This window comes from Cebus imitator, unplaced genomic scaffold (genome assembly GCF_001604975.1).
Source record: "Cebus imitator isolate Cc_AM_T3 unplaced genomic scaffold, Cebus_imitator-1.0 Scaffold113, whole genome shotgun sequence".
Lineage (NCBI taxonomy): Eukaryota > Metazoa > Chordata > Mammalia > Primates > Cebidae > Cebus > Cebus imitator.
In genome coordinates this window covers 7,522,525-7,538,765 of record NW_016107428.1, presented here as the reverse complement: position 1 = coordinate 7,538,765, position 16,241 = coordinate 7,522,525, and the positions used below count along the sequence as shown (strand labels likewise).

The following is a 16,241-nucleotide window of genomic DNA, read 5'->3' as shown; positions in this document are numbered from 1 at the left end:
TTTAATCTAGTATTAGTCTACTATAGTAGAAGACCCCTGCCTGGAGTCAAGAAAGCAAGATTCTTTCAGACACCATAAAGGCAGGAACCCTGTCCCTTGAAAGCTGCTGCATCTTCAGGTCTGAGCATGGTGCTTGGCAGATGGTAGATCCCCAGTAAATAGTTTTGTCTAATGTATAAATGAAAGATTCCACCATTGCCATCAAGAGCTATGTGACCTTCAGCCAGTCAATTAAACTCCCCGGATGTCTCTGATGCCCTTCCAGTTTAAGTTTAAATATTTTATAAATCTAGCTTCCTCTTCTGTGATTTTGATTCTGACACTGTGTGGTCATTTATCTGATTACAAATTTTCACCACTGCTAGCCCCTTACAGGTGTGAAAAACTAGCAGCTGCCTTCTTTTCACCCTTTCATCAATAGCAGATAGTTTTCCAGCTGATTATGTTATTTTCCTAGTTATCTGACTCTTATTAATCTATGTTTGTTTAATAAATTGGTTAATGAATTAATTAAAAGAGACTGTGAGCCTGTGGTGGGGCCCTAAATGAAACTAGACTTCTTGCCTCACCGGCTAGAGCAGTTCCAATCTGTGGGCCTCCTTAAATACACTTAGCAGTAAAACATTCCCACCCTGTGTTCAAGAATTATGGCTTGAATGGAAAACCGTTCAGCAAATGCATTAAGTTTAAAGACACTCCTTTTAAATATGCTTGGGGTGCTGCACAGAACAATTGTGAACTTTATTAGCTTTTAGGCTGCAGGGAAGGTGGTACTCCGAAGACCTGCTTGATTTTCATCAGAAGCTCCTGATGATTGTCTTGGCAGTGGGTGGATGTATATTCCTGTTTCGCTGGCATCAAAGCACAGTGTCTTGGCCAGTTTTTCATTCTGTGGGACTTAAGGACCAGAACCCTTTCCCATGTTCTGTTTCCACTGGCTCTCAAGAAATATTCCTGGCCAAGTGCTATCAGGGCCTCACAAATAGTTGGTACTTCATCAACTTTCCCAGCAGAGACCACTTTAAAAGGGCTTCTGTCACTTGGGAATGTCTGGGCACAGTGGTAAGATCCCAAAGGTCCGATATCAATCCAGTGCTGCCATGTTGCAGTGTATCCAAAGGTTTGGCACAAACCATTTGCCTTTCCACTTGTACTTAATTTTCTAGATTTATTTTCTACATCTTTACTCAGTAGACGTTTGTGAAAGCTTTCATTTAGGAAATAATAAACCTTCTAAGAGATTTTGAAGAGGAATCTTGGTTGTGCCTATTTTTAAAGCCTGTAGCTTTAATCCAACAGGCCATTCTTTTGTAAGAACTTCACTTTTAAATCCACACATGACCAGAACATAACATGAGCTGCCTCTAAATTAACCCACTATTGGTTAATTCGATTTTCCTATTTCTTTTCTTCTATAAACTGAATAAATTTTGCTACTTAGAGGTATTTTTAACTTTTAAATATGACTTTTTTTTTTTTTTTTTTTTTTTTTTTGAGACGGAGTTTCGCTCCTGTTACCCAGACTGGAGTGCAATGGCGCGATCTCGGCTCACTGCAACCTCCGCCTCCTGGGTTCAGGCAATTCTCCTGCCTCAGCCTCCTGAGTAGCTGGGATTACAGGCACACGCCACCATGCCCAGCTAATTTTTCGTAGTTTTAGTAGAGACGGGGTTTCACCATGTTGACCAGGATGGTCTTGATCTCTTGACCTCGTGATCCACCCACCTCGGCCTCCCAAAGTGCTGGGATTACAGGCGTGAGCCACCGCGCCCGGCCTTAAATATGACTTTTTTATGTTACACAAGAGTGTTTTTTTTTGCCTGCTTATGTATTTATGAAACTGCTTTATTGAAATATAATTGGCATGTAATAAACTACCCATATTTAAGGTGCATCATTTGTGAAGTTTTGACATATGAAACCATTACCATGATTGCGATAATGAACATACCCAGTACCCCAAAACCTTCCTTGTTCCCCTTTCAAGTCCCTCCCTGTTACCCCTCCCAGTCTCTCCCTTAGACCCCTCAGGCAACTGCCAATCTGCTTTCTGTCACTGTGTATTAGTTTTCATTTCGTAGAATTTTATGTAAGTGGATTTATACAATATGTACTTTTTTTTGCATGACTTGTTTCACTTGCACAATTATTTTGATTCATCCATGTTGTGACATATATCCTTAGTTCATTCCTTTTAATTGCTGACTAGTGTTCCATTATGTGGAAACAAGTTTGTCCATTCATCTACTGATGGAAACTTGGATTACTTCTAGTTTTTGGTTATTACAAATAAAGCTGTTATGAATAGTCATGTTCAAGTCTCTGGATGGACCTATGCTTTCATTTCTTTTGGGTAAATATCCAAGGGCAGGATATCTAGCTTGTATGGTAGGTGTATGTGGGCAAGCATGCTAATTATAATGGAGAATAGCTTTCATTATATTTACCAAGGCTTGTAACCATTCAAAGCCAGCAAGAGCCTGAACAACGGAATCAGATCTGGTTTTGAATCCTGGTTCTACCACTTAACTAGCTTTGTGACTCTGGACAAGTTACTTGTCATCTCAAAATCTCAGGCTCCTCAACAGTGAAATGGGGATGCTCATATTTTTACCTCACAGTATTGTTTTAAGGATCAAATTTGAAAATATAAAATCTCTGATACAATTTTTGCTCAATATACATTATTTTATTTTTAGAAATTAGTGCAGTAAAAATATCCAATGTCTAGTTATATAAGGTAGATAAAATAAAAATGTCTTTGGCATTCTCATTTTTCTTATTGTATCATTTTAAATTCTTGGGAATGATGCTTACTTAGTTTCAGGAGTTAGATATTATATTGAGAGTATAACTTATAATTTGAACATGGTTAGAGATAGGAAATATATCTATATTTAGAAATAGAAAATTTAGAGATAAAAAATATACCTATATTTTCTATATAGGTTTAGTGATAGAAAATATACCTATATTTTCTATATCAGAAATATATATCCATGTTACCTTCAAATGGATGGGTTATGATACCAACAGAGTATGATGGCTGAATCGTGTGGTGGTGGGAGCATGTGGGGGCAGAGATTTGCTGTCACCTTTGAGGCATGGGAGGCTGCATGTAAAGAAAATCCAGCTTCATGAGACAGTGCATGCATTTGGGTTGAATAAGGATGGCAAGTCTAAATTTTTCTCTTACGGTAACTTGCGAGAAAACATTGATTCATTTCTGTTGTGTCTAGGCGAATGCAGAACTTGAATTTTCATTGAAAATTGAATTAAACAGTATAAAAAACTCCACACATCACAAGGAAAAGACTTATAACTGAATTTTACAGTGGGTAAATGTACATATAGGTAGTTTGCAGTTGAAAAAACCAGAACATACTATGTCAAGCATAACATACTGGCAGAGTAAGAAAGCCAATAGCATCAGATATTGGCAAGGATATTGGGAAAAGGAACTAATATGTAACTGGTAGGAGTGTAAATTAGTAAGACTTAATGCTTTGAAAGTTATGTAGTGATACCTAATACAATCAAATGTGTGTATACCCTAATCCAGCGCTTCCTTTTTTGGGCATCTACTTCAGAAAAATTCTCACATGTATGTACAGAGAGACTTGTACAAAGATGTATGCTGCAACACCATTTGTAATAGTGTTTGAACAATTAAAAACAACATAATCCCTTCCCTCTTTCTTTCCTTTTTCTCTCTCTCTCCTTCCCCCACCTCTGTCTCTCTTTCTCTCTCTCTCTCTCTCTCTCTCTCTCTCACACACACACACACACACACACACACACACACACTCTTCAAATTTTCATTTCTGAACATGGCACTTTACCCCTAAAGGTATTTTTTAAAACTAGAGCTCTGAAGGAGATGTAGAAAAATGTTAACATGTTCATTTTTGCTGGTGGGCATATATGGGACTGTATTTCTCTGTATTTATGAGATGTTAAAAATCGAAAGTAAACATGAAAAATTTCAAAAGAAACATGACATTTGTTTTCTGTCTTTCTCTTTCCTTTTTTTTTTAACCGTCTTTTAAGTCCCCACATTAAGACCAAGCTTTCTTCCCATTGCGTGTCTTGTTTGGCTCCTATCCTCATGTAATTTGAAATACCTCCAAGGTACTTGTTATGTGTATGTGTTCAGAGTTTCTTTAGACATCTTCTTGCCTCTAGTGATCTCTGTTCAATATAAAATTAAGCTAGTTAGGCCTAAGTTGTCAGTTATCTCCTAACTTCTTTAATTTTAGTGGGAGTTTGGGAGTTGGATTGACAATTGTGACTTAACTTCTGCTGCTGCTTTTTTTTTTTTTTTTTTTGAGGCAGGGTCTTGCTCTGTCACCCAGTCTGGACAGTCATGTGATCACAGTTCACTGCAGCCTTGACCTCTTGACCTTTTGGGCTCAAGCAGTCCTCTCACCTCAGCCTCCCAAGTAGCTGAGATCACAGGCACATGCTACCACACCTAGCTAATTTAAAAAGAAAATTAATAGAGATGAGGTCTCACCATGTTGCTCAGCCTGGTCTCAATCTCCTGGGCTCAAGCCATCTTCCTGCCTCAGTCTCCCAAAGTGCTGGGAGTACATACATGAGTCACTATGTCCAGCCCAAACATAACTTCTGTACTTCATAGGCTTGTTTTCTTAATATTGCTCCATCTGTCTGTCTTTGTATGTAAGATATTCATAGATATTCATATATAGAGAGAAATGTTTGTTTTGGTGTATGACAGATACTTAGAATGCAGATTAGATCATTTACGTCTAGCTGAGAATTTCCAAAGCATGTACCAATTCTTAATCTTCAAAACAGAGGCATAGGGTGCCCCCCAGTCTGCCTGTCTACACAGTAGTTTTAGCTATCAGAATGGCCTCTCTGCCCATGTCAAGCTCACTTTGCATGTACATACTTCAGGTTCCCTACTTTCTTTCATCTGCTTCTTCTTTGGTAAACAGACAACTCAAACTTCTTCTGCCAGATCGCTGTATGACATCCTGCAAATTTAGCTCAGACCCCTGCTGGCTATCTTTGGCTATTCATAGAATGGGAGGGTTTACCATCCTTCCTTCTGGAGGAACCTGAGCCTTTCACTTCTCATGCGTCTGAATCTGTCTGCAAAGGACTATGTGGAATTGGAGCTACTGGGTGATGAAAAAAGACCTTCCTTTTTGTGATGCTTGGACAATCTTTAAAAACTATGCTGAGTTTAAAAACTCAGTGTGTGTTAATCTTGCTGCATCTGCTTTTGGGTTATTTCCATTCTTATGTTCATGGGTGTTGTAAAGGTCTAGTAACTATTCAACTATTGGTCATCGCAGAGAGTCTACTTGGGCAAAAGATGGAAATGAATGCAAATAATGCACTTAGCTTGGCCACTAGGAGTTCTGTTCCTGCCCTGATCCTGGATTCCAGTTTTGATCCAGGAACTATGCCTAAGCCAGCCTGTAAGATAGAGGCTAGGCTCTGTGACTGACCCAGAAGGCTGGCCATTGAGGGCTTCCAAGATTCCCAGATAAATTGGAACCAGTAGGACGTTAGGGAGTTCTGGGCAAGATGTGTTTATTTCCCAATTCAGAAGATATTTTTTTTTTCTTGTCAGTTGAGACTACTACCCAGGCCAGATTGGATATGGATGGGTTTAGGGGAAGTATCCATTGAGATTTTTGTCTCATTGCATTTGATAACGTTCACAAATCATTTAACATCACAGATATCACTATTTGCCACTTCCCTGTTATTGTTTTTATTCTAATGTCCTACATTTAGAAACTGATCAGTGGACTGCAAGTTTCTTTAGGGGGAGAGGACTAGGTATTTTAAATTTTGTATCCCTAATATGTACCACAATGTCTGGTATATAATAGCTTCTAAATAAACATCCATGTCTAGATAATATGCCTGAATAAGTGATTACAAAACACACCCCAAAGTTCCTGTGCTTATTTTTCCTTTCTCCTACACTTTCTTTTTTTACTCTTTGAGTTTTGATCCCTCTTAGACCAAAGTTTTAGGTGCTATCTAGCATCATGTTTTGGTACTGCTTTCCATAATACTTGCTTCATATCTCTTCCCTCAAATCCTGTTTATTTTTTGAAAATAGTGGGGGTTTTCCCTCTTATGCTTTGTCCTTTGTGCCAAGTTATTTTAAATGTCATGCCTGGTCTCCATCTGATTCTTCTGTGGTCTCAAGTTCTTGCTGGTTCTTCAGTCTGCTGACTCTTGCTTATGGCAAATATTTCCACGTGAGTCTTGTGGCTTAGGCTTGTGAGTTCATTTTCCATGGAGATTTAATCTGTGGGTGTCCCAGGTTGCCTGGATTGAGGGCACATCTATCCAGTTAGGTTTTGTTTCTTCTTCTAGGGACGTTAGGAGTATCATTGGTCTAAAACTCATTTTTGTGCATAGTTTCAACTTGAAAGCTCCTGGAGGAAAGAAAAAGTAAATTCCTGTACTATACAGGCAATATGAATTCAAAACTCTAAACCACATGAGGGCAGACTCTGGGGATGTGAATGCTCAGTGGAAACATTTTTATTCCAAGGCATCTCTTTGCCATCTGCCTATATGTTTGTCATTGTTTTTCTTTTCCAAGCCCACTGTTTCACTTCGGGAGTCTTTCTTCAAGGTCACTTCAAGGGTCTTTCTTTACTTGGAGGTCGCAGTTTTAGTTCTCTGCCTTATTTCCTATCCCCAGCAAGTTTAAGCCCCAAGCCCCTGGTGTATGGACCTATCCCTGCACTATTAAGTTCATGTGCTTCCAGCGTTGGTTTTCTATTTACTCTCCATTTCTGGCCCCTTTCTGTTTAATTTCTTGTAAGCTTATTTAAAATGATGTTTACTGTATGTTTGTCATATTTTCCTTGGGATTTCTTAGAGATCATAGTAGAAAGGTTTTTAGTCTATCACGTGAACTTCTAAGATGATGTTCTTGCTTTCATTTTTATAAAGAAAAACATTTCAATTTGGGAGCCAGGACACCTAATTCTTTGACATCAATTTGCCGTGTTGGGTTAAGTCATACAACTTAACTAGGCTCAGATTCTTTTTTTTTTTGTTTGTTTGTTTGTAGAAAGTGATATCTTAAAGAAAGAGAGAAACAGGAGAAGGAGAAAGAAAGAAACAGCTAACTCTCACACTGAGTGAGAGACTCAGAAAGATGGAATCCAGGAGGGGAAAGCAGCTTCCTCAAGAGTGTTAGGGAATAGAGAGAGATGGAGTTTAGGAGGAGAAGACAGGCTTCCACGAGAGAGTGTGGAAGGGGACTCCAGAGGGAAAATCCAGGAGAGAGAAAGACAGCTTCCACAAAGGGAGTGTTCTTGGAAGGGGACCCAAACATGGAGTCCCCTTAGGCTCAGATTCTTTATCTTTTAAATAGTGATAATAAGACTTAAGGGCCGGGCTCGGTGGCTCACCCCTGTAATCCCAGCACTTTGGGAGGCTGAGGTGGGCGGATCACAAGTTCAGGAGATCAAGACCATCTTGGCTAACATGGTGAAACCCTGTCTCTACTAAAAATACAAAAAATTAGCCAGGCATGGTGGCATGCGTCTGTATTCCCAGCTACTTGGGAGGCTGCAGCAAGAGCATTGCTTGAACCCAGGAGGCAGAGGTTACAGTGAGCCTAGATCACACCACTGCACTCCAGCCCCGGTGACAGAGTGAGTCTCAAAAAAAAAAAAAAAAAAAAAATGACTTAAGAACAGAGTTATAAAAGGTGTAACTCCCTTAATAGGAATGCTTTGAGATGGAGTAGTAGAATAGTTGGGCAGGTATTTGGAAAAAATAAAAATAAAAGCACTTCATAATAACCAGCTAGATTTCTTTCTTTTTCTAGATACTTTAATTATTGGGCTAGAACGCATTTTAACCAGTATTATGACTAACATTCTCTTTTCTCCAGAGCCTTTGCCCTCCTTCTGTCACTGCATCTCCTACTTCAGTAGTTTAGCTTATGGCAAAGTAGAGTGACCTTCTACTTAGGCAGAGGACCTACTGCTACCTCCTGGCTGATTTCTCGCTATCTAGCATGGTGATTACTATGGCTCAGTCATTTATGCTTTGACTCATGATCAGGTGTTCCTTGTTAGAAGAGAAGGCATTAGCAACCCTTGGTCAATAGTGGAAATGCACTACTGTGTTGGTTAAGGTCTTAATAGCACATGTCATTGTTTCTATGGTTTGGGAGAACTAAAGGACTGCTGACTGGATGCAGCCTTCTTCGCAGTTACCTGTCTGCCATGTCACTGAATGAATCAATTTGCACAGTTGTCCTGGAAGCTACCAGAAACCTTTAAACACGTAGTAACAGGAACACTGGGATTCATAATCAAGAATTTTTACAGTGTTCATGTTAACACACCCTTTTTATGTTATAGAAACTTTGGTTTGAACAAGCTGTGTCATAAAAAGGGTCACAGAATCAGCAAAACCAGTCATATCATGACAGGCCAGCCAGATTTGCAAGGTAGGGAGGGATTTTGGAGTTTTCTTAGCTTTTTATTTGAGGCCAAGATCTCAAACAGAGTTGCCTTTGCTTCAGGTCAAATGAAGTCATAATTTGGGTTGGAATAGTCCCTGTTTAAATCACTTAGGGTTTAATGTGTTGAAACAAACCCTGAAACCAAGTCAGTTCACAAAAGAACATATAATTACATAGCTTTTATCCAAAAATTTGAGTAGATAAATTTAAGTAGATATAGTGAGTATTCAAAAGGAACATTGAGGCTAAAATGGAAAATACATCTAGGTATATCAACAAATAAAAAACATTTGTGAGAATCTGTTCTCAGCTTATATAGTTCATTGTACAAATTAATATACTTGATTCTCAATAAGCAAACATGATTTCAAATACTGAATCTTCATTTTCAAAGATAGGGTGATATATCTATAACAAGCTTGATCATAGTAATATATCATGCTGAATTTTCCAATGCATACCATTATTTTATAGTTGTGTGACAGCCCTATTTTCACTTTTCCATAGTAGTTGCCTGCAGCCATGCATAGACAACAGGAGTTTCCAGTGAATCCAAACTCCTTTTTGTCTACTTAATGTTAGCACGTTCTTTATAAAACCTACTTACCAGACTTTCTAACAAATAGACTGGCTTGAAGATCAATTTTTGTCATGTCCCCTGCCTGCCATCTGTTTTAGATATTAGTGAGTCATGAAAAGTCTAAAAGAAACAATCTGAGAGACAGAGGAAGAGCAGAGGGTCTGGATTATCAGAAAATGGAGTCATATCCTTGGGCTAATCAAGGGTTATTAAAGTTATAATCAAATTATAAATGGAATAATGATTAAAATCAACAGTGAATCCAAGAACCATGAAACTAACAGGCATGCTAGTTTTAGGAGAAACCTTAAAGACATAGCAGATGGGCTTTGGTTACCGTTGCTATGGATTAGTCAATGGAAGTTAGTGGAAGAAGCTATACATGTAAATGAGTTAGTTGAGCCAATTTATGCTGAGTACCAAGTATGCTGATACCATGGGGATTAAGAAGAGTGAGGCTGATTCTTTACTCCAGGAAGTTTTCAGTCTTGGGGGAGAGATATCACACAACTCTCCATGCGTTGACAATAACGGGCTTAGTATGGAGCACTGCTTTGCGCTTATCTCCTGCTTGCCTAGGGCTTTATTTACTTACAGGATCTTTATTCCTCTTATCAGTCCTCTAAGGTAGATGTTATTATCAGCAATTTACAGATGAGGAAGCAACATTTTTTTCTTTGCACGTTACCATGCTGCCTCTTAGTACAATCTGTTAAATGCCTTGCCAAAGACACAGACTGGAGTCTGCTAGGTGAAGGTCAGATCTTGACTATGCTATATGCCTGTGGAATCTTGAAGAAATTTTAAAATTTGAGCTACAGTCTTCTTATCTATAAAGCAGAGATAATATCAACTTTAGCTCTCAACCTTAATGTTGACATCCTCAGAAGGCATCTCCAACTACTCTTATTCCCATCTCCTCAATCACTGAATCCCATATCGTGTTTTAGTTTTGTCATAACCTCTGTCACCATCAGAAGTAATCCCATGTGTTATCCAGTATACTATTGTCAGCCTTCCCACTTGAATGTGAGTTTCATGAGGGTAGAGACCAGGCCTATTGCAGTCATCATCCCTCTGTCCCCAAAATTGGGTTCCTGGCACAGAGTAAACATTCAATAAGTATTTCATGAACAATTACAAACATAGAAAAGAGAAAATGACCACACTTATGTTTAATGTTTAATGTTCTTGTGAACCATTCCACTATGTTTCCTTAGAAAGAAAATAACTTTGAACTGCGATGTTTTCTCAAACACATTTACTTGGCATATAAATCTAGGGTGTGCATATGTATGGCATATGTGTTTGAAAATAACTATTGAATTATGTTGCTATAGTAGATTAGTTTAGTTTTTTTTTTTTTTTTTTTAACCATCTGAAGGTTTGGAAATACTGTAAGTTGAAATTCATCATCCAGTGCATAATGGTCCATTTTTGACCTGAGCTGGGCTTCAGTAAAAGGAGCGAGTAGCCAAATTCCAAACACAGACACAGAAATGGAATCCTTTCTTATGTGTAACTAGAGGGTGTGTTGAGAGAAAATACATAACCAGAAATCACTCGAATGTTTGGTCTTCACGCTCTTCCACATGCATTAACCACAGAGTGAGTGACATGTCTTACTAAGTCTATAAAAGGGACCTCCAGCTGCGACTGACCTGTTGTGTGTCTTTGACGTTGTGTATTTCAGGATTCTGAGAAACGAACCCCCCTTCATGTGGCTGCATTTCTGGGAGACGCAGAGATCATTGAACTCCTGATTTTATCAGGTAAATAATCAATATATTCAAAAGGCAATTGCAAATAAAAGTTTGAATAAGCAGTTTACTAGATTGACTACTACAGTGAACCCAAGCAAATTTCTTTTGTTATGTTCATGGAAGTTTATTTGATAGGCAATTTTATCTTTACATAAAGGAAAATGCAAGAAGTTGTTCTTATTGAAAAATGACTTCTCCATTAAAATTTTTATATTGCTTTGAAAGTCTGATTCCTGGATATCTGGTCAGGCCCAGCATTGTAGATGAATTCAGTTCATTGTAGATGAATACATTTGGATATATTTTGCTTTTTAAAAAAATTATAAAAAAGGAAATAAAACTAGTTTAAAGTCTACATGAACATAAACTTATACACACTACATATAGTAAGTATATATGCACACTATATAAACATGCTATATAAACACTATGTTTAGCATGTATATACTATATATGATATATACATTCTATGTAAACACTATAATATACACTATATATGCTATTTTACATATGCATACTGTATATATGCCATATATATGCACACCCTAGATTTATATGCCAAGTAAATGTGTTTGTATATTTACATATATTTAAGTTGGGCTGTAAGACAATACTGTTATGCTTATGGATACATGACTATGACTATGTCATAAAAGTATAAAAACATGGAAGGTGAGGAACCATATTGATTGCTGGATAGTGGTTACCTCTAAGTAGGCAGGTTGAGTAAAAAAAAAAGGTCTTCAGGGAAGGCTATAAAAGAACTACTACAACTCTCTATAAAATATTTTATGTTTAAAAAATTGGAAGAGAGTATGGCAAACGTTTAAGTCTGATTTGTGTTTTACTGGTCTTTGTGATATTATCCTCTTTATTTTTCAATGTATTTAAAATATTTCATCAGATTTTAAAATGCCAGTGGTTTTATTTTGGGGAACCTATATGCTCAGTGTATCTCACCAAACAGGTTTCCAAAACCATTATGTACTTTCTCCCTTGAGTGTTTGCTAGACAAGTCCTGGAATGAATTGAGCATGTGCAAATGTCTCACTGTAGATTGTTCACAGACAGGCTGTCTTTCTTCTTCCTCCTTTATGTTTTAGAGATTAACATCTAGAGGAAGTACCCCTGCCTACGGACTAGTCCAAAGGCCTATAATAAGCTTCTGCCTTTGTTTGCAGTAAGTAAAGGGGAACTGTAGCATCCTAAAGTAAGCTCTGCAGAGGTAGGAGCTGAGACATGCATTCATGCAGATGTGGTGAGAAACAAGAATTGTGCAGTGATGTATAAGCAACATGGCCCTTATTTTGTTGTGTTCATGTTCTTGAGGTGGGTTTCCCCAGGAAACAAGTGTCTGTGCCTCAAAACATGTGTGCCCCATGCTCCTGATGGTCATATGGAGCTTAGGTTAGATTTCGCATGGCATTTATTGTGCTTTTGAGAACAGGCCTTTCTTCCAGCAAATCTAAAGACATCCCAGGGTCATGTTCCAAACAAACGTGTATTATTTGGTGTTGGCACAGACCAAGGGCCAGTACACAGCTAGCTGGTCTCCCTGGCAGTGGCAGTTTGGCCCATGGAAAATTGTAGGCAGAATCGGTGAAGGTATAAAATAAAGAACTTTGTGGTATGACATCTAATGGTCCCCATCAGCTATACCCACCTCTTAAATGTTATATTAATAGACCTCTCAGAGTCTCAGAGGAATGTTCATTTCATGACTGTACAAATTCAAAACTTTGTCTTACACACCAAATTTGTGTTGTCGTTGTTTCTACATCTGAAAGGGAAGATTTTAATTCTGCAGCATGAAGTCAACCCAATCTCTTTTTTCAGGTATCTGGGGCCACTGATTGACAAACATGATTTCACATCACCTTCACATGGGCATAGAATCCACCAGCCTCTCTTCAACTCTGGCTGATTTAGTAGAGCTGGGAGAAGCTGTTGCATATATCTTAATCTGTTTACTTGTTTGGTCTTGGAATTTCCGAACTCTTAATCTCTTTAGCATAACTTTGGTTCACTGTGCTATGGAAAATTTCCTCTTCCCTCCCATCAAATTAGGAAGACTTAGAGCATGGAGGAGCATTGGGAAAGTTTTCTTTCTTAATAATTTTATTTACCTGTGGAAGCTGAGGCATATTCTTGGAATTCACATGGCTTTTATTTTTCCTGAAAGGTCCTCTACTCAATTTATATATTAAATTCCTAATATTACAAGAGCATGATGATTTCATCTCTGAGCTCGCATTTGGCAACTGACCCTTTAGGGAATCCAACCAAACTGTTACCCAATTTAATAATGAATGAGGTGCTAACGATTCCCATGTTGGACAAATAATTTGGCCTTGCCAGAACAGCCCATTACAGCTGTGTTCTCTATTGTTGTATAAACTTACAAAGCATGGTGTAACCCAAGCTTGCTAAAGTCCTGCTGGCGTTATGTCCTGTTGGCAAGGTGGATAGAACCCTGAATGCCTCTGGGTAGACTGGGAAGACAAGGTCTTGGGGAAGAATTCAGGCCTTGCAAATTTCACCGTCTCACAACTGCCAGTCCAAAGTCTGGCTTTATTTCCCTCCTGACTCTAGCTGCTGTTAGGGAACTGGCCGAATCAGGATTAAGTCAGAGAGATCAGTGAGAATCAGTCAGTGGCTAAGAGTTAAGATACTAGGGCTGAGATATAGGAAGCAGAGCACCCAGAAAAAGGACAACAGTAGAAATATCCTACAGAGGCCAGGTGTGGTGGCTCACGCCTGTAATCCCAGTACTTTGGGAGGCTGAGGCGGGAGGATCACTTGAGGTCAGGAGTTTGAGACCAGCCGGCCAGCATGATGAAACCCCATCTCTTTGAAAAATACAAAAATTAGCAGGATGTGGTGGTGGGTGCCTGTAATTCCAGCTACTCAGGAGACTGAGGCAGGAGAATTGCTTGAATCTGGGAGGCAGAGGTTGCAGTGTGCTAAGATCATACGACTGTACTCCACCCTTGGTGACAAGAGTGAGACTCCATCTCAAAAAAAAAAAAAAAGGAAAAAAAGATCCTAAAGAAAAAACTTTGAGGACAAGTAAGGATTATAGGATTCTGGGTTAAAAGATGAAAACTGGAAGTACTCTCCAATACAGGAGTGTTTGTGAGGTGTAACTACTAAGTAAAATTTATTAAAATTTATTTTTTAAATCTTAATTTACTTTTTTTTTTTTTTTAAAAGATGGGGTCTTGCTATGTTGATCAGACTGGTCTTAAACTGGCCTCAAGTGATCCTCCCATCTTGGCCTCCCAAAGTACTGGGATTACAGGGATGAGCCACCACACCTGGCCATAGAATTTATGCAACCCAAGTGGTAGTCCTGCAAAATTATTTCCTATAAATTTTCAAATGTGCTTACTACTGTCAATGCAAATTATTTCTAGACCTGGTGGCACATCAGTCTTTTGATTCCCTATATATAAGAAATACCCTTTGAGGATGAATTTTGTATTTTTTTATCTGGTGAAAGATGGGTGATTCAACCAGGCAATGCTGATTTTGGCCTACAAATGTGGTGCAATTATCAAGCAATAAGCCATTTTCTGGTGGGTGTGTAAATTGGCCATAAAGGCAACTCCCAAGGAGAGTTTGTTAAATGTTTTGAGCAATTGTCACATTCATGGAATTATCATCCCTCTTTTAAGGTAATTGTTTTGAAGTGCTCTGGTGCTGTAAGATTTGATTTGTTAAAAAAAACAATAGCAAGTTGATTTCATTATATTATAATCATATTTTTATGACCTATCATGTTTATTTCAACAATTAAAAGCCAAACTTTGGATAAGTTAAGCTTAGGAAGAAATTATTCTCTTCGGCTTGTGAGATTTTTCAGTCACACTCAGTCTACCCTTATCACACCACTTCTGTTTTCTTTATTCCGCTTCTTCCTAGATGACATGGCTTACAGAACAGAAATATTGCCTCTGGAAAAGATGCCCAGAGTTCACTTTACCTTTGATCTCTATGAAAATAAAATTAAGAGGTAATAGGGATAAGATGAAGAACATCCTTAGTTTGTAATTACAGATTATGCCTGATGGGTTGGGCCTTTGTTTCTGAAGAATCCGTGTACCGCATCACTTATTTTTATGTTTAAGCTTTAACATGTCCTTGGGTAAAAAAGCATTTGCCTTTAAATCATTAGACATGCAGACTGTGTCCTTCAGTGCACAATGGTGCCTGACAGGCAGGTAAATAATGTGAAGCTTCCTTTAGAAAAATCAGCTATAAATATTCAATTCAGAGCCAAAACCATCTGACATCTCCTTCTGACATGTAAACAAGACTCTTGAAAGTGTTCAGAGGAAGAGGATGAGGAAGCTGGCAGCAAGAGATGACACTGATGAAATGCTTTTTGGGTCTCCATTCAGATAACTGCTTTTGTTATAAAAATTTTTGTTATGGGGGAGAGGAGGTTTTCCTGGCAGCTGCCTATTCAACCTCCATGAGAAGGAGAAGTGGAGGAAGGGAGGACTTAAACACTGACTGAAAGAAGCCATTGCCTGCATTTCTAATCACCTTTACATTTCTCAAGGGACTCTTGAAGTGACACGTGAACGATGCTGGTGTCGTTACACCCTGGGTATGTGTCACTGTATGTATGAGGCCCAGCATGTGTGGGATCATTTTTCTCCTTGAAATATTTTTAATATTGAAAGCCAAATTTGGATATGCATAAAACTAAAATTTTTCAGAATACAATATAATAATAATAATAAAAGTGTATAAATATAAATAAGAAGAAACAGAAAAATAAGAGAAGTATGCAAAGAATATGAACAAGTAATTTTCAGAAAATGAATTACAAATGGCTAGTAATCAAACATATTAGATGTCCAGCTGTATTGTTAGACCGGAGACTAAAAGAATAAGATGCTATATTTTTCTCAATCAGATATGTATGTATGTATGTGTGTATGTCTGAATGTATGTATTTATTTTTTAGAGAGGGAATCTCACTCTGTCACCCAGGCTGGAGTGCAGTGGTGCCATCTCAGTTCACTGCAGCCTCTGCCCCCCAGGTTCAAGTGATTCTTCTGCCTCAGCCTCCAGAGTAGCTGAGATTACAGGCTCCCGTCCTCATGCCTGGCTAAATTTTGTATCTTAGTAGAAACAGGGTTTCACCATGCTGGCCAGGTTGGTCTTGAACTCCTGACCTCAGGTGATCTGCCCACCTCAGCCTCCCAAAAGTGCTGGGATTATAGACATGAGCCACCATGCCCAGCCTATTTATCTGTTTTTAAAGCAGCTTTATTGAAGTATAATTGATATACAATAAGCTGCATATATTTAATGTCTACAGCTTGATGAGTTTGGATATATGCAAACACCCATGAAATTATCACCACAAGCAAGGTAATAGATATCTCTGTCACCT

The 16,241-nt window shown here is 38.4% G+C and overlaps 1 protein-coding gene across 6 annotated transcripts in view; it reads left to right on the top strand.

Moving 5' to 3' along the window:
• ANKRD44 (ankyrin repeat domain 44) overlaps positions 1 to 16,241 on the top strand; it is a 334,866-nt gene that overhangs the window by 155,266 nt on the left and 163,359 nt on the right. For all 6 annotated transcript variants that reach the window (XM_017538761.2, XM_017538760.2, XM_037742095.1 and 3 more), the window contains exon 3: positions 10,762 to 10,840. In XM_017538761.2, the coding sequence (XP_017394250.1) occupies positions 10,762 to 10,840 (79 nt within the window). The remainder of the gene's footprint in view (positions 1 to 10,761; positions 10,841 to 16,241) is intronic.